Raw genomic sequence first — 24,093 nt, forward strand, 5'->3', positions numbered from 1 at the left:
GACTGCAGTGCGAGCTCATTTGGGGTTTTTTTTTCCATTATTTTCCCAAAAATTATTTTTTGGAAAAGGAGGAAAAAGAAGGTCAAAGTTAGGAAAATCACTGCAAAAAAAAAAAAATCAGTAAGATCTCAAGGTGTCCACCCAGCCTTATGGATTTGTGAAAATGCGGAGGAAAATCTGCTGCGTTTTCCATAAGTTGCCAGGAGCTGAAATCCCGGTGTCAGGATTTACGCTGCGGATCTCACTGCGTGTTTCACCCTCCATGGCACTAAACACTGTCCTTGTTTTTCTCACAGCAGCCAATCAGAGCACAGCTTTCATTTCTTTGATGCTGTTAGAAAATGGAAGCTTTTGTCTGATTGGTCGCTATACGCAACAAACCTCGTTTCTCCTTCAGGCCACGTTCACACGTTCAGTATTTGGTCAGTATTTTATATCCGTATTTGGGTGATAAATCCAGAAGTGGTGACGAGTTTCTATTAGACTTTTCCTCTGATTGTACCTTTCCTGGTTTTGGCTACAAATGTTGATGTACAAATCTGACCGTGTGAATGTGGCCTAGGACCGATATGAGGGCGGCTTTATGTTCTGTGTGGGGCACATTGCTGTTTTGACTGACGCCATAAAATGCTGAAAAATTCCAAGTACGGTGAAATAAAAAAAAAACCCCGCCTCTTTGCCTATCGCGTTCACTGTGACATAAATGTGACCTCTTGGTCGGCGCGATTACGACGGCACCAAACTTCTGTCGTTTTTTACTAACTTTAAAAATTCATAAATTTGTAACGAAAAATTATGGTAAATTGTTTCGCCATTTTGTGAGCTACGGAACCGTTTCAGCTTTCCAGGGGCGGAGCTGAGGACCTGCTCGTTTTTTGTCGTTTTTATTGGGGCGATTTTGCTATTTTTCCACGAGAAGATGAATTTTATAGAAAAAAATAATGTTTTGTGTCGCCGTATTCTGAGAGCAGGAACTTTGATTGTTGTGGTGACGGAGGAGGGACACGAGGGATTGTTTTCTGAGATGTTTGTAGAATTAACATTTCTATTCGGGGTCAGACTTGCGAGGAACTCGGACGAGTCTCGCACTTCAATACCCAGCGCTGCCACCGGCACTCGGATCGGAGCGCTCAGCTGCATAGAAATACATGGAGCGACACACTCCGGTCCGAGTGCCGGCGGCAGTGCCGGGTACTGACGTGGGAGACTCATCCGAGTTCCTCGCAAGTCTGACCTCGGCCTTAATATCTGACTTTTTGGTCACATTTTATTCCACCGTGTGATGAAGAAACAGGTTTTTTTAATTCATTTTTATTTCCGCTGTTTCCTGTAGGGCTCAATCATGTGACGGTTTTACAAATCGGGTCGTTGCTGCGATACCAAACGTGGGTCCTCTCTTTTGTTTATTTTTACATTGAGGCTGTGTGCCCGCGTTGTGTTTTTGTAAGCGTTTCCGCAGAGTTTGAGCCGGATCAGACGCTGCAGAAATGCTTAAAAGAAGCTTCCCATTAAATTTAATGCATTTTTGGCTTTTTGTGCCAATGCATGCGTTTTTGAACACTCAGAAAATGCTTAACGGCTAAAAACGCAGCATGCTCATTAATTTCCGCATTGCTCTGCGTTTTTAGCCATTTCCAATGTTCCCAGAAACTGCGCAGAAAAAAACGCATCAAAAACGCGCGGTTTCTTTGAAGGAGTCCGGTTTTCGGAGCGTTTAAAAACGCTAACATGGGCACATAGCCTAAAAAGTGAATTTATTTAAAAATATGAAAAATAAAAAACCCATAAAGTTCAAATCAGGCCTCTTTTCCTCCAATTAAAATAAAGATAATAGCAAAATAAAAAATGCACAGATGTGGCATCACTGCGTGTAGAAAAGTCCGATCTATCAAAACATAAAAGCAATTAACCCGATCAGTAAACACCATAAACGAAAAAAAAAAAATCAAGAACGTCAGAATTATGTCTTCTTGGTGGCTGCAATACCACAAAACCAACCGATGAAAACATCACATCAACCCATAATAATATCAATAAAAACACAAACAATGAGCCGTCACGCAGCTCCATCAACCGAAAAATAAAAACGTTACCGAAAATGGCGAGAAAACCCCAAAATTTATTTTTTACAAACTTCTGATTTTTTTTTCCACCACTAAAATAATAAAAACAAACTGGACATTTTGGGTGTCGCCGTAACCGTACTGATGAGCAGAATCACACTGCCAGGTCGCTGTTCCCACAAAAGAAAAAACAGAGTCAGAATTTTTTTCAGAATTTTTCCCCATTTGGAATTTTTTTTCCCTTACTCCAGAATTTATAAAATTGTCTCCCAGCATAGGCCAAATTGGGTTCAGAGTTGAAACAACAAAAGAACTTGTAAGTGGAGTGACCGAACTATCGGCAGAAGGAAAACAAGCCGGCAATATCAAGATATGGAAGACAAAATCAGGGCCGGACTGGCCATCTGGCAATTCTGGCAAATGCCAGAAGGGCCTTTCTTGTTGTGGGCTGCCTTGTCTGCTACGTTGTTAACAGAATCGGTGTTCTCACGACACCCATACTGTTAAGAGTTGTGACGGATCACAAAGTTGCTGACTCAGTCACTTGCTTTCCTCCATCCGGGGTAATATTAGTAGTGATATATTCCATCTGGTGCTTAGGGACGGGGACAGCATGGGCCTGTGTGATTTCAAATGCCAGGGCTGAATTTCAGCCCCAGTCCGCACCTGGACAAAATATTTGGATTTCCACATTTGCAATGCTACAAACTAATAAAACATTACATTATTTGACACATTCGATGAACGCCACGAACAAATGATAACATTAAAATCCTGAACTGCTGTTTGTAGATCACATCACTTTAAAATAAATTAATAAATTATATATATATATAGTGGGGAAAAAAGTCTTTAGTCGGTCACCAATTGTGCAAGTTCTCCCACTTATAAAGATGAGAGAGGCCTGTAATTGACATCATAGGTAGACCACAACTATGAGAAACACAATGAGAAAACAAATCCAGAAAATCACCTTGTCTGATTTGGCAAGATTTATTTTGCAAATTATGGTGGAAAATAAGTATTTGGTCATTAACAATAGTTCATCTCAATATTTTGTTATATATCCTTTGTTGACAATGACATAGGTGAAACGTTTTCTGTAAGGTTGGCACACACTGTCGGTGGTATGTTGGCCCATTCCTCCATGCAGATCTCCTCTAGAGCACTGATGTTTTGGGCCTGTCCCTGGGCAAAATGGACTTTCAAATCCCTCTAAAAGTTTTCTATGGGTTTTAGGTCTGGAGACTGACTAGGCAACTCCAGGACCTTCATATGCTTCTTACGAAGCCACTCCTTCTTTGCAATGTGCTTGGTATCATTATCATGCTGGAAGACCCATCTACGTTTCATCTTCAATGCCCTTGCTGATGGAAGGAGGTTTGCTCTCAAAATCTCACGATACATGGCTCCATTCATTCTTTCATGTACACGGATCAGTCGTTCAGGTCCCTTTGCAGAGAAACAGCCCCAAAGCATGATGTTGCCACCCCCACACTTCACAGTAGGTATGGTGTTCTTTGGATGCAACTCAGCATTCTGTCTCCTCCAAACATGATGAGTTTTGTTTCTACCAAATAGTTCTACTTTGGTTTCATAAGACCATATGACATTCTCCCAATACTTTTCTGGATAATCCAAATGCTCTCTAGCAAACTTCAGATGGGCCCAGACATGTACTGGCTTAAGCAGGGGGACATGTCTGGCACTGCATAATCTGAGTCCCTAGCGGCGTAGTGTGTTACTGATAGTAGCCTTGGTTACGGTGGTCCCGGCTCTATGCAGGTCATTCATTAGGTCCCCCACGTGGTTCGGGGATTTTTGCTCCCCGTTCTTGTGATCATTTTGACCCCACGGGGTGAGATCTTGCGTGGAGCTTCTGATCTAGGGAGATTATCAGTGGTCTTGTATGTCTTCCATTTTCTAATTATTGCTCCCACAGTTGATTTCATCACACCAAGCTGCTTGCCTATTGCAACTTCAGCCTTCCCAGCCTGGTGCAGGGCTACAATTTTGCTGCTGGTGTCCTTCAACAACTCTTTGGTCTTCACCATAGTGGAGTTTGGAGTGTGACTGTTTGAGGTTGTGGACAGGTGTCTTTTATACTGATAACAAGTTCAAACAGGCGCCATTAATACAGATAATGAGTGGAGGACAGAGGGGCCTCTTAAATAAGTCACAGGTCTGTGAGAGACAGAAATCTTGCATGTTTTTAGGTGACCAAATACTTATTTTCCACCATAATATGAAAAATAAATCTTGCCAAATCAGACAAGGTGATTTTCTGGATTTGTTTTCTCATTTTGACTCTCATAGTTGTGGTCTACCTATGATGTCAATTACAGGACTCTTTCACCTGTTTAAGTGGGAGAACTTAAACAATTAGTGGCTAACTAATATTTTTTTCCCCAATGAATATATATAGAGAGGGGAGATATGTGTCATTGCGCTTAATGGCATCAGTGATATGAAACCAGAGTGTTTTCTTCCAGCACACTAAGTGTTGTGAGTAGAGTTGAGCGACTTTGGTCGGATCGGGTTTCGTGAAACCCGAATTAAACGAAATTTGTTTCGGATGAAACTGGTCCGACTAGGGCAAAAAAAGTCAGAGTTTCGTCTGAAACCCGACCCCAATGCAAGTCAATGGGAAATAAAAGTCGGCATTGAGTGGATGACATTCATCCCGTCAATGCCGACTTTTATTCCCCACTGACTTGCATTGGGGTCGGGTTTCAGACGAAACTCCGACTTTTTTTGCCCTAGTTGGACCAGTTTCATCCGAAACAAATTTTGTTTCATTCAGGTTTCACGAAACCCGATCCGACCAAAGTCGCTCAACTCTAGTTGTGAGGGTTACGTTAAAATTGCATAATGGACTGGTTTCATGTAGACCTTCATAGAGCAGGTGGGAGGAGGTCCACCATATCTCCACATGCAGAGCCGACCGGACCTGTATGATGTCATAATCATGTGGTCAGTCACATGATGGAAAGAGTCACATGGTGTCGGGTTTAAATAACTGGGCTCTAGAGGAGCAGCAAGACTGGAGAGGATTCTCCAGTAGTTTTGTGTCTTGTGGAAAAAACATTGAACCTGTGGTGCTCCAGAGCGGAATATTACCCGCATAAGTATGGACTGTGTTGCAGCGCTTTTGTTTTTCTTTATTGTTTTCCTGTTTTAGCCAGACAGGCTGTGTTTATTTTACCCTTTGTTGGTTTATGCCGCATAATAATAAACCAACCGAGGATTTAAAGAAACAGTGTTCATATTTTCTACCTCAGTATACCGCCACTTAAGTTGAACTAGCACAAGTGGTGTTTCGAATGAGGACAGCATTCTGGGAACACCAGTAGCAGCCATGATCAAAGTGCACATCATGGGTAAAGTAGGCCAAAAGCCAGCAGATGACTTCAGGCAAAATGGAGGACTTGCTCAAGCATCTGGTGAGCGCGCAGCAGCAACAACAGCTGGCACAGCAATAGAGGAGTAAGTTACTTATCCAGCAGATGCAACAGCAGCAGCAATAGCATCAGGACCAGTTCATACAACAGATCGAGTTGCTTGCCGAGGCGGTTCGTGGGAGACCGGAAGCCCAGATGACGACACGCACATCCAGAAGGCGGCAAGGTGAGCAAGGCAGAACATGACCCAGGAAGATTATATAGAGGCACTTATGACTGTTTTTGAGAGGGTAGCAGAGCGAGAGAGACTGCCGCCAGACGAGTAGGCGGAGGTGCTGGCCCCCTATCAGACTGGCGAGCCCCAGAAGGCCTATTATGACCTGGCCTTACAAGATGCCCAGGAATATGCCAAACTAAAAACTGAGATACTGGCACGTTCATGGGTGATTATGTCTCTCCAAGCACAAAGGGTTAATCACTGGGCGTGTTGCAGTGATAAACCTCCTTGCTCCCAAATGTTCGACTTGCTGCATCTGGTGCAGAAATGGTTGCAGCTGAAGTTCTCCACCCCAGCCCAGATGGTGGAGTGTGTAGTAATGGAGATTTATCTACTCCCTACCAAGGACGGTGCAGATAAGGGTTGCCCAGGGGGATTCCCATAATGTGGATGACCTGGTGGGCCTACTAGAAAGGTACCAGGTGGTTGACAGAGGTCCCTAAGGAAGCCAGGGGTGGTGCAGCTCCATACTGGGGTACTCAACAGGAGCCTGAGTTCCAAAAGAGGGTTAGCAGAGCCACCACTCGGGGAAGTCCGAGGTTCCAAGGAGCCGTTGAGTGGTTGCAAAAGACTGCTGACAAAGACCTGATCTGCTGGCGGTGTCATGGTGCTGGACACATAGCAACCTATTGCCCTTTGTCTTCCTAGCAGATGGATTTCAGTCTAGGCAGGTGCTGCTTGTATTATGCTTATCCCAATTGACGTGTGGACCATAAGCCCAGAGATGGGCCGCAATCATGTCTCATGTACTTAAATGGGGTGCTCGTGTCAGGACTATTGGACTCAGGCAGTTTGGTGACCGTGATAAGGGCCACACTCCCCCACTAGTTTATCTCAGGGAAACACATGGGCGTCCACTCTATCAACGGCGATGCCAAAGACTACCCTGTTGCCAGAGTGTATTTAAAAACAAACTGGTACTGAGTCCCATGAGGTCAGGGTAGTGAGAGACTTACTACACCCCGTGATGATCGGGTGGGATGCCAGCCTGTTTTGGAACTTGTGGGGGAAGGTGGGATTGCTAAGTGACTCAGACAGAAGCCAACTCAACCCTGATTCATATCTGTCACAGCCGATGGTGGAGGAGTTCCTCTTGTGTGTCCTGGCCGGTGACGAGGATGAAATAGTGGTCACTGGTCAGTGAGGCCGAGGTTCCTGATCTAGTAGTGTCTGGGGAAAATTTTTGCTCTTCTCAAATGCGGATCTTACCCTAAAAGGTGCATTCGAGAATGTGTCTGTGATAGCTGGGGTTGCTCAAGAGCTGGTGGCTGACACCAGGTTCCCACACTTTGCCGTTAATGGCAAACTACTGTATCAGGTGACCACACTGAAGGGAGGGAACATTGTGGAACAGCTCTTAGCTCCCTATCGGTGGAAGGTTTTAGACATTGCCCATTCACATGTTTTGGGGGGACATCTGGGAGTAGAGAAAACACAGGAGAGAATAATGCATAGGTTCAATTGGCTGGGGTGTTACCAGGAGATCCTAAATTATTGTAGGTCCTGCCCCATCTGCCAGATAACTACTCACTCTACTCACTTCAAAAATCCTCTAGTTCTGTTACCGGTTATAGAGATCCCATTTGATAGGATTGCCATTGATCTAGTGGGTCCTCTAATTAAGTTTGCATGAGGACACTAATACATCTTAGTGGTCAAAGACTATGCGACCACTAAAAGAAAAGTGAAAGATGCTGTAGGATTTTTACAGGATGAAAATGATGAAATGGTAAGACAGGATGTTGAGAAGGCCGAACTTTTAAATTCCTATTTTACATTTGTTTTCTCTCAAAGGAAATGTGACATCAACTGTTCTTCACTGTCCTATTAAAGGAATAGAAGAATCCAGGATATCTATAAACAGAAATATAGTGAGAAAACACTTGGCTAACATAAATGAATTCAAGTCTCCAGGTCCAGAAGAATTATACCCAGAGTACTGAAGGAGATAGCAGAAGAAATTTTTTAACCACTCTCCATTATCTGAAAATTCTTGGAGAGCAGGAGAAGTCTCAGAAGACTGGAGAAGAGCAAATGTTGGCCAGTGAGTCTGACTTCTATACCGGGAATGATCTTTGAACAAATTATTAAATAACATGTGTGTACATACCTGGATAAGAATGAAGTGATTAAACAGAGTCAGCATGAGTTTGCAACTAATAAGTCATGTCAGACTAACTTAATTTCCTTCTATGATAGAATCATCGGCAGGGTGGATCAGGGAAATGCTGTAGATATAGTATATCTTGACTTCAGCAAAGCATTTGACAAAGTATCTCACACCAATCTTATTGAAAAAATGACTAAGTATAGATTGGACAAGGCAACTGTTAGGTGGATTCATAACTGGCTTAGTGATCGGACCCAAAGAGTGGTTGTAAATGGCTGCACATCCAGTTGGAAGAATGTCTCAAGTGGGGTACCACAAGGCTCTGTCCTGTGCCCTGTATTGTTCAACATCTTTATCAATGATTTAGGTGAAGGAATTGAGGGTACACTGATTAAATTTGCTGAGGGCACAAAGCTAGGAGGGATAGCTAATACTAGAGAAGAGAGAGAGAGGATTCAAAAAGATATAAATAAACTGGAGAAGTGGGCAGCAACTAACAGAATGGTTTTTAACAGTGAAAAATGCAAAGTGCTACATCTGGGTAATAGAAATGAAAAAAGCATATACAGAATGGGAGGAATAGGGCTAAGCAACAGCACATGTGAAAAAGACTGGGCTATATTAATAGATCATAAACTGAATATGAGTCAACAGTGTGATGCCGCAGCAAAAAAGGCAAATGCAATTCTGGGATGTATTAATAGAAACATACAGTTTAGATCACGTGAAGTCATTTTTGCCCTCTACTCCTCTTTGGTCAGACCTCATCTGGAATACTGTGTCTGATTTTGGGCACCACATTTTAAAAAAGACATCAACAAACTGGAGCAAATTCAGAGAAGAGCGACCAGAATGATGAATGGTCTGCAAACCATGTCTTATGAGGAACGGTTACAGGATTTGGGAATGTTTAGCTTGCAAAAAGAAGACTGAGAGGAGACTTAATAGCTGTCCTCAAAAATCTCAAGGGCTGTCACATTGTAGAAGGATCATCTTTATTCTCTTTGGCACAAGAAAAGACTAGAAGCAATGGGATGAAACTGAATGGGAGGAGACACAGATTAGATATTAGATGCAAACTTTTTGACAGTTACTGTGATCAATGAATGGAACAGGCTGCCACGAGAGGTGGTGAGTTCTCCTTCCATGGAAGTCTTCAAACAGAGGCTGGACAGACATCTGTCTGGGATGATTTAGTGAATCCTGCTTTGAGCAGGGGGATGGACCAGATGACCCAGGATGTCCCTTCCAAATCTACCATTCTATGATTCTATGATTCTTTGACCCTGTACCCTGAAGTGGTATCACTAAGAACCTCCTCGGCCAAGAGTATTGCCCGGGAACTTGTTCATATTTTTGCACAGACTGGTCTGCCAAAGGAAATTTTGACAGACAAGGGAACCCCTTTCTAGAGCAAGGTAATTAGGGAGTTGTGTAAGGTTCTTCAGATTGCACAGCTACAAACCTCAGTCTACCATCCACAGACAGACGGCCTAGTAGAGCGCTTTAATAAGACCTTGACGGCGATGTTCAAGAAGGTCATTGAGAAGGATGGTCGAGCCTGGGACCATCTGCTTCCATTTCTGCTTGTCTCAATCAGAGAAGTTCTACAAGCCTCTACTGGCTTCTCACCATTAAACATCCGCAATGGCTCCTGGACATCGCCACGGAAACCTGGGAAGCCGAGGTCACGCCACTTCGGAGCGTTATAGAGTATGTCGCTCAGTTACAGGAGAGGATGGCGAAAGTGATGCCAATTGCAAAGGAGCATCTTCTACAGAAACAGGAGGTGCAGGCAAGGGTGTATAGCCATTCAGCGAGAGTGAGGCAGTTCCAACCTGGGGATCACATGCTAGTGCTTAACCCCACGGTGAAGAGCAAGTTCCTAGCCACGTGGCAAGGCCCATATGGGGTGGTGGAAAACTGAGCGAGGTGAATTACAAGGTTCACCAGCCAGGCCGAAGGAAGCTGCACCAAATATACCATGAAAACCACAGAAAGAGGAAAGAATCCTCCAATATTTGAGAAAAAAACAAAACAGGCAGAGATGCTTACTTGTATAGACATGAGTTCATTCATCCTCATTTTTCACAGTCTTCTACTATTCATTGCTCCTACTGGCCAGTTTCCTATTCCACACTGATGAGGGGCAATACCCCGAAACAGCTGTCTGTGGATGGATACCATGTTTTGGCATAGGTGGTTTCCTTCATTGGAGACTGCCCTTCCTGTGGTTGTTCCCTCTCGGGGAAAGACCTGGCTAGTCATTGCTTGCGTTGAAAAACATGTGGTGGTGTCTCCGTGGCTTGTGTTTTGCATATATTTACGTATTTCCCATAAGGATGGGGGCATGGCCCTAGAATCACTGCGTTGAGAAACATGTGATGGTGTCTCCACAGTGTTGGATGTTGATCTCCATGAGTTCATTCATCCTCATTTTTACTTGTATAGACAAGCCTAATAGAAATGCACTAACAAGGTGCAGCGGACCCAAGTAAAATGGCAACTGCCCAGGTGCAATAATACCTAGTGAAACAGCCAGCCTACAATCAGGGATTGGCCGTGTGGCACACCAGTGCAAAAAAAATAATCCGTATGTGGCAATGTTCACACAGGGAATACAGAGCATATGGTTCACAACCTCTTAGTAACACTGTATAGGGGGGCTGCCCAGTGCTAACTGTAATGCATCCCGTGTGAACAGAGGCCACAGTTTACAGAACCATTTGGGCCCAACTGCACCCTGAAAAGATAAAAAGTGCGCAAAAACATATCAATATATGTAAGGTATTGGTTGATATTATGGCCATAATACGTAAGCTGGCAAACCATTGCAAAAGAGCATCTTCTACAGAAACAGGAGGCGCAGGCAAGGGTGTATAGCCATTCAGCGAGAGTGAGGCAGTTCCAACCTGGGGATCACATGCTAGTGATTATCCCCACGGTGAAGAGCAAGTTCCTAGCCACGTGGCAAGGCCCATATGAGGTGGTGGAAAACTGAGCGAGGTGAATTACAAGGTACACCAGCCAGGCCAAAGGAAGCCGCACCAAATATACCATGTAAACTTGCTCAAGCCATGGCGAGATCGGGAATTGCAGGAAACCCCTTGCCTGGGAGCCAGTCCCAAAGCAACAGTGGATGATGTCACCGTTGCAGAGTCTCTAACGCCAGCCCAAAGATAACAGTGTCGGGAACTGTTGCAGCAGAATCATGACTTGCTCTCGGAGTTGCCAGGGCATACGCAGAGGGTTGAGCATGATGTGTTGACAGAGCCACAAGAAAGGGTGAGCCTCGGGCCCTATAGAATTCTTGAAGCATGTCAAGAGGTAATATCAAATGAGGTGAAGTGACTGTTAGACCTTGGGGTGATTGAGGACTAAAAAAGTGGATGGTCAAGTCCCGTTGTCCTGGTGCCAAAGCCCGACGGTGAGTGTCGGTTTTGCAATGATTACTGCAAGCTCAATGAGGACTCCGAATGTGATGCATATCTGATGCCCCACATGGATGAACTCATTGAGAGACTGGGAACCGCGAGGTACATCACAACCCTCAAACTATTGAAGGACTACTTTCAGATCCCCATGAAACAGAGTGTTAAGGAGAAGACGGCCTTCTCGACCTCAGATGGGTGTTTTCAATACACCAGGATGCCCTTCAGACTGCAGGGGGCTCCAGCAACCTTCCAGAGGGCTATGGATCAGGTCCTGGCTCTGCATAAGAAGTTTGCCACTACCTACCCAGATGACATTGTGGTCTTCAGCCCTGATTGGGGTAGTCATTTCCCAAAGGCAGAGGCAGTCCAAGATGCATTGAGGAATGCAGTGTTCACCCTAAACCCAAATAAATGTGCCATAGGGAGGGAAGAGACCAAATACCATGGCTATGTCGTTGGAAGGAGCGAACTCAGGGGTCAGATAAACAAGATTGAAGCAATCTAGAAGTGGTCACAACAGCTTTCCAAGAAGCAAGTGAGGGCGTTTCTTGGAATTCTGGGTTACTACCGACGGTTTATCCCAAGGTTCTCCATGATTGCGGCACCGTTGATGGACCTCCTTCAAGACACAAGATCGTCATTGATTAAATGGTTTGTAGAGTCTGAGTTGGCTTTCCAGGAGCTGAAGCAGGCTTTGTGTAAGCATCCGGTTCTGATCGCACTAAACTTCACCAAAGAGTTCATGGTCCAGATGGATGCGTCAGAAGTCGGCTTGAGGGCCGTGCTGTCTCAGGAAGTGAATGGGAAGGAGCATCCCATCCTGTATCTGAGCCAGAATCTCTCTTCATGCATGAAAAACTATACCATCTTTGAGAAAGAGTACCTTGAGGTACTACCTGCTAGCCTGTAGGTTTAAGCTGGTATCTGACTATGCCCTTATGAGGTGCTTGAGGGAAAAGATAGGTAAAAATACCAAGGCGACAAGGTGGTTCTTAGGCCTCCAACATTGCACGTTTCTTGTTGAGAACAGGCCAGGAAAGTTGTACAGGAGCGCATATGCCCTGTCCAGACTCCCCTGCTTAGCGAGTGAAGGTACCAAAAACCCCAGCTTTGGGCAGAGGAGGGAAAATATGTGACAAAGTCACTGGTAATGTAAAAGAGGAGAGATATGTCCTCCAGCATGCTAAGTGTTGTGAGGGTTATGTTAAAGTTGCATAATAGGCTGGTTTTAGTGGACCATCACAGAGCGGGAGGGAGGAGGACCACCATATCTCCACATGCAGAGCCGACAGGACCTGTGATGTCATAATCATTTGATCAGTCACATGATGGAAAGAGTCAAGTGGTCTTGGTTTTAAATAACTGGGCTCTAGAGGCAGTCTTTGGTCAGCAAGACTAGAAAGAGGAATCTCCAGTATTTTGTGTCTTGTGGAAGAAAGACTGAACCTATCTTCAGGGCCGCCATCATGGCATTACTGCCCTGACTGGCATATGGGGCCCGGTGGGCAGAGAGGGTCCGCATCGGGCCCCGTCACTTTCGCTGATTGGGCCCCACTGACCATCAAATAACTGGACCTGCGTCCGAGACGCAGGCTCAGTTATTTATTGCCGTGCGCGGTCCCACGCACAGCAGTAGTTAAGGCTGACAGCCAATCGGAGGCTGACAGCTGACATCAGTGTGCATGCGCCGGCGTCTGACATCATTGTCAGTCGCCGGCAGTGCGAGCGCTACAATGGAGTTGATGGATCTTCGCCGCAGGACCGTGGCCAGGTAAGGAGAAAGTGTTTTTTTATTTTTTATTTTGAAAGCGGCAAGCCGGGGGCAGAATGGACACAGGGGGCCAGAATGGACGACGCAGGGGGCAGAATGGACACAGGAGGGCAGACTGGACTCAGGAGGGCAGAATGGACACAGGGGGCAGAATGAATGACACAGGGGGCAAAATGGAGGCACGGGGGCAGAATGGACACAGGAGGGCAAAATGGACACGGGGCAGAATGGACACAGGAGGGCAGAATGGACACAGGAGGTCAGAATGGACACAGCGGTGTAGAATGGACACAAGAGGGCAGAATGGACACAGGAGGGCAGAATGGACACAGAATGGATACAGGGGGGTAGAATGGACACAGGAGGGCAGAATGGACACAGGGGGACAGAATGGACACAGGAGGGCAGAATGGACACGGGTGTAGAATGGACATGGGGGCAGAATGGACAGAGGAGGGAAGAATGGACACAGGGGTGTAGAATGGACACAGGAGGACTGAATGGAAACAGGAGGGCAGAATGGACACGGGGCAAAATGGACACAGGAGGGCAGAATGGACACAGGAGGGCAGAATGGAGGCACAGGAGCAGAATGGATACAGTGGGGCAGAATGGATACAGTGGAGCAGAATGGAAACAGGAGGGCAGAATGGATGCACGGGGCAGAATGGATACAGGAGGCAAAATGGAGGCACGGGGTTAGAATGGAGACGGGGCAAAATGGACATAGGGGGCAGAATTGGAGACACGGGGGCAGAATTTGTGGCACAGGAGGGGGCAGGATGGAAGACACATGGTGCAGGATCATGGGGCAGAATGGAGACAGATGGGGCAGCAGAATCATGGGACAGATGGGACAGGATCGGGAGATCATATGGGGCATAATGGATACTTATGAAGGCAAGACGGGAGAACATATGGCTTTTGCCAGAAATGATTAAGGGATATTATTACAGCAATGATGTATTTATTTTATTTTTTGAGGATGCCATTTTAAATGGTGGGTGGTCCTTTTAATGTGCAGAGCGACACTGTCGCCTTTTTTTTTCTTCATCTTGGTGTAGTGTAGAAGTTGGTAAAAAATTAAGTAATGCGTTCTGCAAGCGGAGCTCTAGATAACTTTCCTGCAGAGACGAGCCCTGGCTGGAAGACATGATGGCGTTCTGTGCTGGATGAAAGATGAAAAGCGAAGATAAAGGACTTCACCTAGAGACGTCACTGGTGAGTCAGTGTGTTACCTGTACACTGACACTATACACTGTTTACAGAGTTCCTGAGTGCAATGTCACCAGTGATCCCTGTATTACCTGTACATTGACACTATATATAGAGATCCTGTGTATAATGTCACTGGTGATCACTGTATTACCTGTACACTGACACTATATACAGAGCTCCTGTGTATAATGTCATCAGTGATCACTGTATTTCCTGTACATTGACACTATATACAGAGATCCTGTGCAAAATGTCACTGGTGATCACTGTATTATCTGTACACTATACACTATATCCAGGGCTCCTGTGTACAATGTCACCAGTGATCCCTGTATTACCTGTACATTGACACTATATATAGAGCTCCTGTGTATAATGTCACTGGTGATCACTGTATTACCTGTACACTGACACTATATACAGAGCTCCTGTGCATAATGTCACCGGTGATCACTGTATTACCTGTACACTATACACTATATACAGAGCTCCTGTGTATAATGTCATCAGTGATCTCTGTATTTCCTGTACATAGAAACTGCATACTAAGTGCAGATCTCGTGTATAATGGCACTTATGGTGATGGTATTGTGTTTTTTTTTTATTAATGATCAATATTATAGTATTCAGTCACCATGTGGTGGTAATATGTGATCTGGTCATGGTGTGGCTGTATTTGTTCCTTGTATGTGGTATTATAAGTCAGTATGTGGTGGTAATATGTGGTCTGGACATGGTACGGTGGTGTTTGTCCCTTTAGAATGTGATATTATTGGTAATTTAGAAATTGAAAAATAAATTAAAATATACCTAAATTGTATTGGATATTGTAACAAATGTTTAATAGGTTAGAGTAGAGTAGAGAGTAGAGTAGAGTAGGGCCCGGCCAAAAGAGTCTACTTTGTGGTGGTGGATTTAAAAAATCTTTTGGCCAGAACAAGAGCTGCTGGCTATGTGTGTGATCTGGTGATGGGAACTGTTAATGTGTGATTGGTGAGATGTGGAGTTTTTCCAAGAGAGAGCAGTGGGAATGTGGACAGGTTGAAAGGTGGAGGCGGGGCTGGTGTGGAACCTGAGCGGAGTCTCAAGGGGGGCCCTGAAAATGTTGCCAGTATGGGGCCCCAAAATTCCTAGTGGCAGCCCTGCATCTGGCAGACACTGAGTCATATCTCTTACCACCTCTTACTACCTGAAATTGCTAAAATATACTAAAAACATGGCTTTAACGCTCACCACTCCCAGACAGTGTTTCTGTCTGTGGCACAATTTTATCTACCACTCACACCAAGTTCTTAGATTGTGTTTATCTTCCTTTGGACCTAAAAGAGGCACAAAGCCTCTGACAAACCAGCACGGAGACTTTGTATGGTGGATGGCAGATTATCAGGTGTTGTGGAGGGTTTGTAGGGATTCGACTCGCTTAGGTGCAGCGGGAGACAAACATGAGGCACGTTCCTTTAAAATTTCACCAGGTTTATTACTCCATAAACCATAGACAGCATAACACTGAAATGTAACCTTCACTTCAGGCAAAGGAACAGAAATGTCCGTGGCTTCAGACTCGGACTGAGAGTCTCAGCACATGCTGGGAGCTGTTGTCCTCCCCATATACAACCTCTGTAGTGTCCCACCTGGACACATGGAAGTCTGTCCACACTCAGACAGACTCCCTCCACTCTCTCACATGTGCCAAACACCTCAATTACATAGCCCTGTAACCACACCCACAGGTGATCACATGGCTATGACATCACTAAAGGTTGTATAGACACACACAGGCTTCCCTGACACAGTGTAACAGAAAGATCAGCAGTACCTCTGCTGATCAATACACCCTGGAGCCTGCATCCCAAGGCCACCCACCTTGAGACCCATAATGGTCATTTAGGACCCTGCTCCTGTTACCACACTGAATGTGCCTGTACACCCGTCCTGGGACACCCACACAGCGCCCCCTAGCTGACATAGTGGTAACTACACCACATACCTCCCCCCCTATTCAAACTTGTGGGGTTGAACACATGACATCACCCAGGGATCTTGAGACCTGGCACCCATGTCACCTTGCCCTACCAGTTGGGAGGACCATCTCCGTCTGTTTCGGTAGTCATACTGCATATTTACATTAGGCCTCCCCTGCCCCCAGCGGTCAGTATCTCGGCCTTGGGCCTTCCCGTCAACGTCCGTCAGTGTGACCAGACACTCTTTAGTCTCCGCCTGTCTGCAGTGTGCTCCATCACGCGACCTTTCTCTCACTGACTGGCTCTCCCAGTTCGCACGGTCATGAGTCCCACGTCCAGCTGGGCCAACTGGCTGGTCTGAGTCTGACCCTCTGTCGCTATGTCCACCACCAAGTCTCGTGCCTATGTTACTAAGATTAGACCGGCCACTTGCGGACTCTCGACGTTCTTGCCTTCGACTACCTGTCCTTTCATTCCTTGGAGGATCCCTTCGGGTCCTTACACCTTGGGTTGGAGGGGGACGCCATCTGACATTCTGTATCTGCTTATTCACCTGCAGTCGATCCTGTCTTAGCTGCTCAATCTCCTTCAGGTACGCTACCCGATATTCCAGGAGCATGCGAAGCTTCCCAATGCTTTCCACCGAACCAACCACAATGACAGGAACCATGTCATCTTCAATAACGACTTGGATTTCACCAGCAGGTGGGATCCTCACTCTCTTCACACTGGATTGATTCACCATCTCCTGCATCACCTTTCCAAGTCTGCCAACGACTTTCCCCACCAGATTTCTGGGCACCGGAATTATGTCTTCCACAAAGCCCAGCCGACTTTGTGCTTCCCTTGCAAGCTCCAGACGTCGAGCGGCTTTCCAATTACGCTTCACGAGCATCTGTTTCGTGCAGAGACATTGTAGGTGCATCTCCTTCAGGAAAGCCACCCTTCTCTCTGTGTCTTCCGTTTCTGCCAGTATCACCAACTGGTCTGTTTCTGGTGCCCAGCTCACACTATAGGCCTTTACTGCCTTTTTAAAGGTCTCATGCACACCTTCGCTGGCACACGCTTCTCGCACGTCTTCGGGTACCTCCATCACACACTTGAAGGTCATGGACTTGCTCTCATCCTGGACAGATGGCTCTGGGTTCCCCACGGACACTTCCCTCAAGGTATCTGCCAAGACCGGGTGACTGTCTTGTGCAGCTCTTGGCTCACCATCTTCCTGAGATTTACAGTCTTCAGGACCCTTTTCCAAGATGGGCTTTGGCAGTTCTGCCTTGCTATCAGTCGGGCAAGGCCGCTGTACGTCTTCGCCCCTCCACTTCTCCTGCAGAAGACCTTTTACTACTCCACTGAGTTCTTGCAGAACTTTATCTTTCTCCTCTGCCAGGTAGCGACGCTCATCCTCTCTCCTGAGAATCTCCTGTTGATGCTTCTCTTGGGCCTCTCTGAGCACCTCCATATCTTCCAACAGGGTCTTGTTCATGGTTTTACATGCTGACAGGTGACCTCTGAGCTCAGAGACTTCCTTCTCCAGCTCATCCACTCTGTGCTCAGCTGCTTGCCTTAGGACTCTTTCCCGTTCGACATGTTCTGTTACAGTCTCCTTTATCAGCTGTATCTCACGATCTTGTTCTCTTTTGTCCATCACGTGTCTCACTACTACCTCTTTAATTATATCGTTAAAGGGTACCACTGGGTCAGTCACCCCAGTCGAGTGAACCCTCCAGTTACCGTCCAGCACCAATGTGTCTAATCCAGTCGTCTCATCTCCCAGCCCACCATCTGTCTTATCACGAGACGTCAGGTCCGTCAGTTGGGCAGATGTACTTCTTCCTCTGGTCAGTTCTACCTCTGACCTGTCCATGTCAGGAGCCGTCACTGTCTCAGTGTCCGCTTGCCCCACAGTCGAAGCATCTCCATCGTCAGACCAAACGTCATCAAACAAAAGAAAGTCCCGGCCCCTCTCCCAGGCATAGACTAAGTCCCGTGGTATTCCTCTACCTTGGCACTCACCACCTTTGGTCCCCTCAAACACTACTCTGTCTACTGCGTAGTTCACCGTGACCCCGTGTTTACAGCGAACCCTGATGTTTTTCTCGGTCAGAGAGAAAACGAGAGGAGTTCCTGTCAGAGTCACCTGACTCTCTGATTCCAGCCGACCAAAGGCTCCTTCCTGGTGCAGCATCACTGTACACATCTGTGGCCCATCATTACTCCCCGGAAAGGATATTCCACATTCTGAAAAAGACCTGCACATACACTGCGGTACTCCAGACATACCTACTGAGACACCCAGTGCTGTCACTTCTTCACACTTGGCCCCTTTCTGGACCACCACCCCGCTTTGGGTTGCCACCCCAATTTTGGTCACCGCCCCCTTTTGGAACTCCACCCCTTTTTGGGTTACCACTCCAATTTGGGTCACCGCCCCCTTTTGGGTTTCCACCCCTTTTTGGGTTACCACACCAATTTGGGTCACCGCCCCCTTTTGGGTCACCGCCCCCTTTTGGGTCACCACTCCAATTTGGGTCACCACCCCCTTTTGGGTCACTGCCCCCTTTTGGGTCACCGCCCCCTTTTGGGTCACCGTCCCTTTTGGGATTTCCCCATGTCCGTCCTGCAGAACCTCTTAGGCCACAGTTCACACAGTACAGTTTGTCTTTTAACGATACCACACAAGTCTTTGCTGGCACCACCACAGCTCCTGCTGTCACTGATCACCGGCACCTCCGGCTGCTGTTCACACACATACACAGCGGCTGGTGTCACTGCAGCTCCTGCTGCGCCATCTTCGTGGACCCGCCGATCCACCGGAAGCCGCTTGTCACCTTCGTAACCCCGCCGGGTTACTGGAAGCCGCTTGTCACCCTCAAAGATAAAAAAGCCACAAAAGTGCGCCCATAGGGCCTTACCAGTGCAGGTATAATGGGTTATGCAGCAATAATACAGGGTACTCACCCTCAATAGTTGTGTAAAGCCACAACTACTGTATCTGCTTAGTCACATGCAATAAAGCTGCAGCAGGATGGCGTAGACAGACAGCGTCTGCTACCAATGCTCCCAGGGCAGATCCCAAAAAAGGAAAAACACCAGGACCCTGTGCTGCGAGACCTTCGTGACCCCACTGAGCCACAGCAAGCACCTTCAGGTTTTGCAGAGGAAAAGAAAAAAAAAACAAAAACACATGCACAGTCTCTCAAGTCCTGTCCGTGTGCTGTTCAGGACGTACCGTCTCCGCCTGAGACCGTCCAACACACAGGCGCACACCGGGTGCTATTCAGGGAGCCGACCCTCCTCCCAGGGTTTCCCAACACACCGGTCTCACCAGGTCCAGGGGCTCAGCGAGTGCTCTTCAGGACATCCGTCTCCACCTGAGACTGCCCAACACACGCCTCACCAGGTCCAAGGTCATAGCACGTGCTTCAGGGCTCCTCCCAACACTGACCCTCCAGGACCTTGCTCACTGACCCCTCCAGGGACACAGTCTCTCACTGACCCTGGTCAGTGCAACACAGACTCCTGTCTGTTACCTGTGTCGGCCACACAGGTTCCTGGACGCCTCTTCTCCTCAGAGGTATCCCACAAATATTAATAGTCACTTTCTCTGACCTCGGTCAGTATTACTCACGGTTGTCAGACAGTCTGCTCTCCTGGCTCAGAATCGCCAGCGCTGCCACACGTGCTTCTGGGAGTCGCTGCCCGCATTCTCCACCAATTGTAGGGATTCGACTCGCTTAGGTGCAGCGGGAGACAAACATGAGGCACGTTCCTTTAAAATTTCACCAGGTTTATTACTCCATAAACCATAGACAGCATAACACTGAAATGTAACCTTCACTTCAGGCAAAGGAACAGAAATGTCCGTGGCTTCAGACTCGGACTGAGAGTCTCAGCACATGCTGGGAGCTGTAGTCCTTCCCATATACAACCTTTGTAGTGTCCCACCTGGACACATGGAAGTCTGTCCACACTCAGACAGACTCCCTCCACTCTCTCACATGTGCCAAACACCTCAATTACATAGCCCTGTAACCACACCCACAGGTGATCACATGGCTATGACATCACTAAAGGTTGTATAGACACACACAGGCTTCCCTGACACAGTGTAACAGAAAGATCAGCAGTACCTCTGCTGATCAATACACCCTGGAGCCTGCATCCCAAGGCCACCCACCTTGAGACCCATAATGGTCATTTAGGACCCTGCTCCTGTTACCACACTGAATGTGCCTGTACACCCGTCCTGGGACACCCACACAGCGCCCCCTAGCTGACATAGTGGTAACTACACCACAGGTTTTATTGAATTATTGATGTTATTTATAATCAATGTTTTATAAAATGTTGGCTCTAGTTTCATAGCTTTAAAGTACATTTGGTTTGTAGATGACACTTGAGTCTCCAAACGGAACCCATAAAATTATGTGTAAGATGTCTTCGTAGCACGACACTAAGACAACAAGTGGAAAGTTACGTAGGTGAAGATGCAAACTCGCAAATAATGGGACATCTGAGGTTGTGTTTGTGTATCTGAGAGTAGAGAAGAAATGAGAGAACAAAGCTGGAGTGGGCTATGTAGGTTAGGGTGAGGACCCTTAGTGCGATGTTCAGCCATTGAGCAGTATGACGGAGGAGGGCTGCATGTGTTCATGTCAGAACAAAACATATTTGTCACCTTGTGAATGAGAAAGGGAAGATTCTACAAGTTTCTTGGCGCCAATAAGAGGTTTCATAGTTACATAGTTTTTAGTAGATAGAAGTCCATTGAGTTCAATTTAAATCCAAACATATTGATCCAGAAGAAGGCAAAAACTCCAAAAGTCAGAAGATGGTTTCCCCAAATAAGAGGAAAAATGCCTTTCAGACTCCACATCGGACGAGCTTGCTGAATCAATGTTCCATCACAGAATCTGGTGCCCATAACCTGGAATGTTATTATACTCATCAAGAACGGCATCCAGGACCTTCTTGAATTTTAGTAGTCACATCATCATATGGCAGAAAGTTCCGTAGCCTCACTGCTCTTACAGTAAAGAATCGCCATCTGTGATCGTGATTAAACTTTCTTTTCTATAGATGTAGAGACTGTCCCCTTGTCACCATTACAGACCTTTGTGTAGAGATCATTATAAAGATCTCTGTACTATCCCATGTAGTGAAGCCAGGTAGGACACGTTTAAATCCTAGCACTCCAGGTCTTGATTTGATGCACCTGCTTAGATATGACTAAGAACAAGGCCCTGTGGTCACTAGGTGTTTAAGTCTGTTGTGTGCAGCAGATCAGAGTGTGCTGCTGGTGAGTGACCAGCTAAAAGTAGAGCTGTAGCTGAGAGAGAGATAAGCAAGGTTCTCTTTCTGAATGGAGGCTGCCTGGGTCAGCTAGGAAAACTGAGCAGTGTGTGTGTGCAGAGAGCCATGTGGAAGCTGCAGGCTGTTAGTGTGAACTGTGCCTGGAGCTGAACACTTCCGTTTGATGCTGGAAGCTGCTGGAGCTCAGGCTGAAGGGGATACAAAGATTGGTGGGATCAGCCTCTTCTATGTATGAAGTTTGCTCCAAGAGAAAGGACTGTAATCTGTTCAGAGTATCCGCACTGACATATATGTGCTGCTGAATGAACAGTTCATTTGCTCTGATACCTTTGTGCACAGTAGAGGCTGGTTTGGTTTTGAATGTTTGGAGTTTTATGAAAGCAATAAATCTATACCTGTTTGGACCAAACTGCATTGCCTGAGTGAACGCTGCCTAATGTGGATTCCTACACCCCTCATATATTTGTACATTATTATAAGATAACCCCTAAGCCTTCACTTTTCTAAATCGAACAACCCACAGTCTGATAATCCATCTTCTGCAGTCCACCCATTCCGTTAATAACCTTGGTCGCTCTTCTCTGTACCCGCTTCAGTTCAGCTTTATCCTTCTTATACACCAGAGACCAAAACTGTACACAGTATTCAAAGTGTGGTCGCACTAGTGACTTGTGTAGAGGCAAAACTATGTTCTCGTCATGAGCATCTATGCCTCTTTTACTGCATCCCATGATTTCCTTCCTTAGGAGCAGTTGTCTGTCCCTGGTCAGGAAAGTTAATTTGCTGTCCAACCATATGCCCAAGTCTTTTTCAGTGACAGTTATACCCAGTGTTTTACCATGTGTTGCAATATTCTACATTTGTTTCCTCTGCCCAAGTGCATGACCTTACATTTATCTTTGTTAAACTTCAATTGCCAATTTTCAGTCCAAGCCTCCAGCCTACATAAATCCTTTTGTAATATTAAATTATCCTCCTCTTTGTTGATTACCCTGCAAGTTTAGTATCATGTGCACATATTGAAATTCTATTGTCTATTCCCCCTACAAGGTCATAAATATGTTAAAAAGAAGAAGGCCCAATATTGACCCTTAGGGTACCCAATACTGACCCCTGTGGTACCGAATATTGATTCCTGTGGTAGCCCACTGTTAACTGTGACCCATTCAGATGTGTTCCATTAATTACCACCCTGAGCTTCACATCACTCAGTTCTTTATTTACCCATTTACACATATTTTCCACTAGTCCCTTTACTCTCATTTTATGCACCAACCTTTTATCTGGCATTATATTTAACATCACCCTGGTCCAATTTGGAACTTACCTCCTCATAGAAGCTGTTCAGATTGGTCTGACAGGTCTGATCCCTTACAGACCCATGTTGATGTTGGTTCATGAAGTTATTTTTATTGATATACTGCAGGACAGCATCTCTTAGAAAAAAACCTCAATGGACCCAATGATTCCCAGCAGGTCTCCCATGGAGGAACTTGCCAAACCTGAAATTGTGTGCAATCTGTGATCTAACGAGGACAGCAACGTTCAGCTTAGAGTGGTTGGTAACAAGTAGGAAGATCTCAAATGGAAGGGTTTATTCTAATCCTTCCCCTAAGTGTAAGGTTACATTAAGTTTCTTCTCCTCATCCATAATTCTTTCAAGGGATGTATCTTAATTCCCAAAAAATGGGACTTTGAAAGTACCACCAAAGGAGCCATGAAGTGTAATGAGTATTCAATTTCGCTATTGTGTCTGGCTAACAATATCAGCAGGATTGGAATGAGGCCAAATGAAGTACAAAGTTGTAGAATTTGGTCTCCATTTGCCTCATTATACTAAATCCTGTTCTTGGGGGATTCAAATGGAAATCCCGATGGAGTCAAAGATATGAAGAAGACATCTAATGATTTCTGGCACTTACAGCACTTTTCAAAAGTTTCAGGCACAGGGTAAAAAATTGCTGAAAATAATCCTTTCAAAAGTTTAAATATTTTATATTTATCAATGATTAAAATGCAAAGTGAATAAACCAAAAAAAAGTAAGTACATCAGTATTTGGTGGCCGCATTTTGCCTTTGAAATTGCATCACGTTTTCTCATCAGTTGAACACAATTTAGGTAGGAACTCGAAGTGAAGTTGTTCCAAACATGTTGGAGCCCTGACCCCAGATCTCCTGTGTATGAGGTTTGTGTGGATGCTTCTGTCTCCTCATGTCCCAGACAGACAGGATGATGTGAGATCAGGGCTCCAGGGCCAGATCATCACCTCCAGGACTTCTCACTCTTAATGACATTGGTTGGATGTTGCGGGTGCTTGTCCGGCTCAAGAATAAATTTGGAGGCCATCAGATGCCTCCTCATGGTATCATTTGATGGAGAAGTATCTTCTTGCATCTCTCAGCATTGAGGACACCATTAATCCTGACCAAATCCACAACTCTATTTGCTGAAATTCAGCCCCATACTTGCAAGATGCCACCACTGTGCAATATTGTTCAATATTCTACTGTTCTCTAGCTCTTTAGAAAGAAACTTTCTCTT

At 45.9% G+C, this 24,093-nt stretch overlaps 1 protein-coding gene across 1 annotated transcript in view; it reads left to right on the forward strand.

The window, feature by feature from the left end:
- Positions 1-12,174, forward strand: part of LOC141075780 (olfactory receptor 5B12-like) — a gene marked incomplete at its 3' end in the record, with an annotated part of 39,694 nt that extends 27,520 nt beyond the window's left edge. Inside the window, exons 4-5 of the mRNA XM_073562926.1 lie at positions 9,452-9,646; positions 11,965-12,174. Of these exons, the coding sequence (XP_073419027.1) occupies positions 9,452-9,646; positions 11,965-12,174 (405 nt within the window). The remainder of the gene's footprint in view (positions 1-9,451; positions 9,647-11,964) is intronic.
- Between the last annotated feature and the right edge of the window lie 11,919 nt (positions 12,175-24,093).

This window comes from Dendrobates tinctorius, unplaced genomic scaffold, assembly GCF_039654945.1.
Source record: "Dendrobates tinctorius isolate UK_male_01 unplaced genomic scaffold, ASM3965494v1 ptg000371l, whole genome shotgun sequence".
Classification (NCBI taxonomy): Eukaryota; Metazoa; Chordata; class Amphibia; order Anura; family Dendrobatidae; genus Dendrobates; species Dendrobates tinctorius.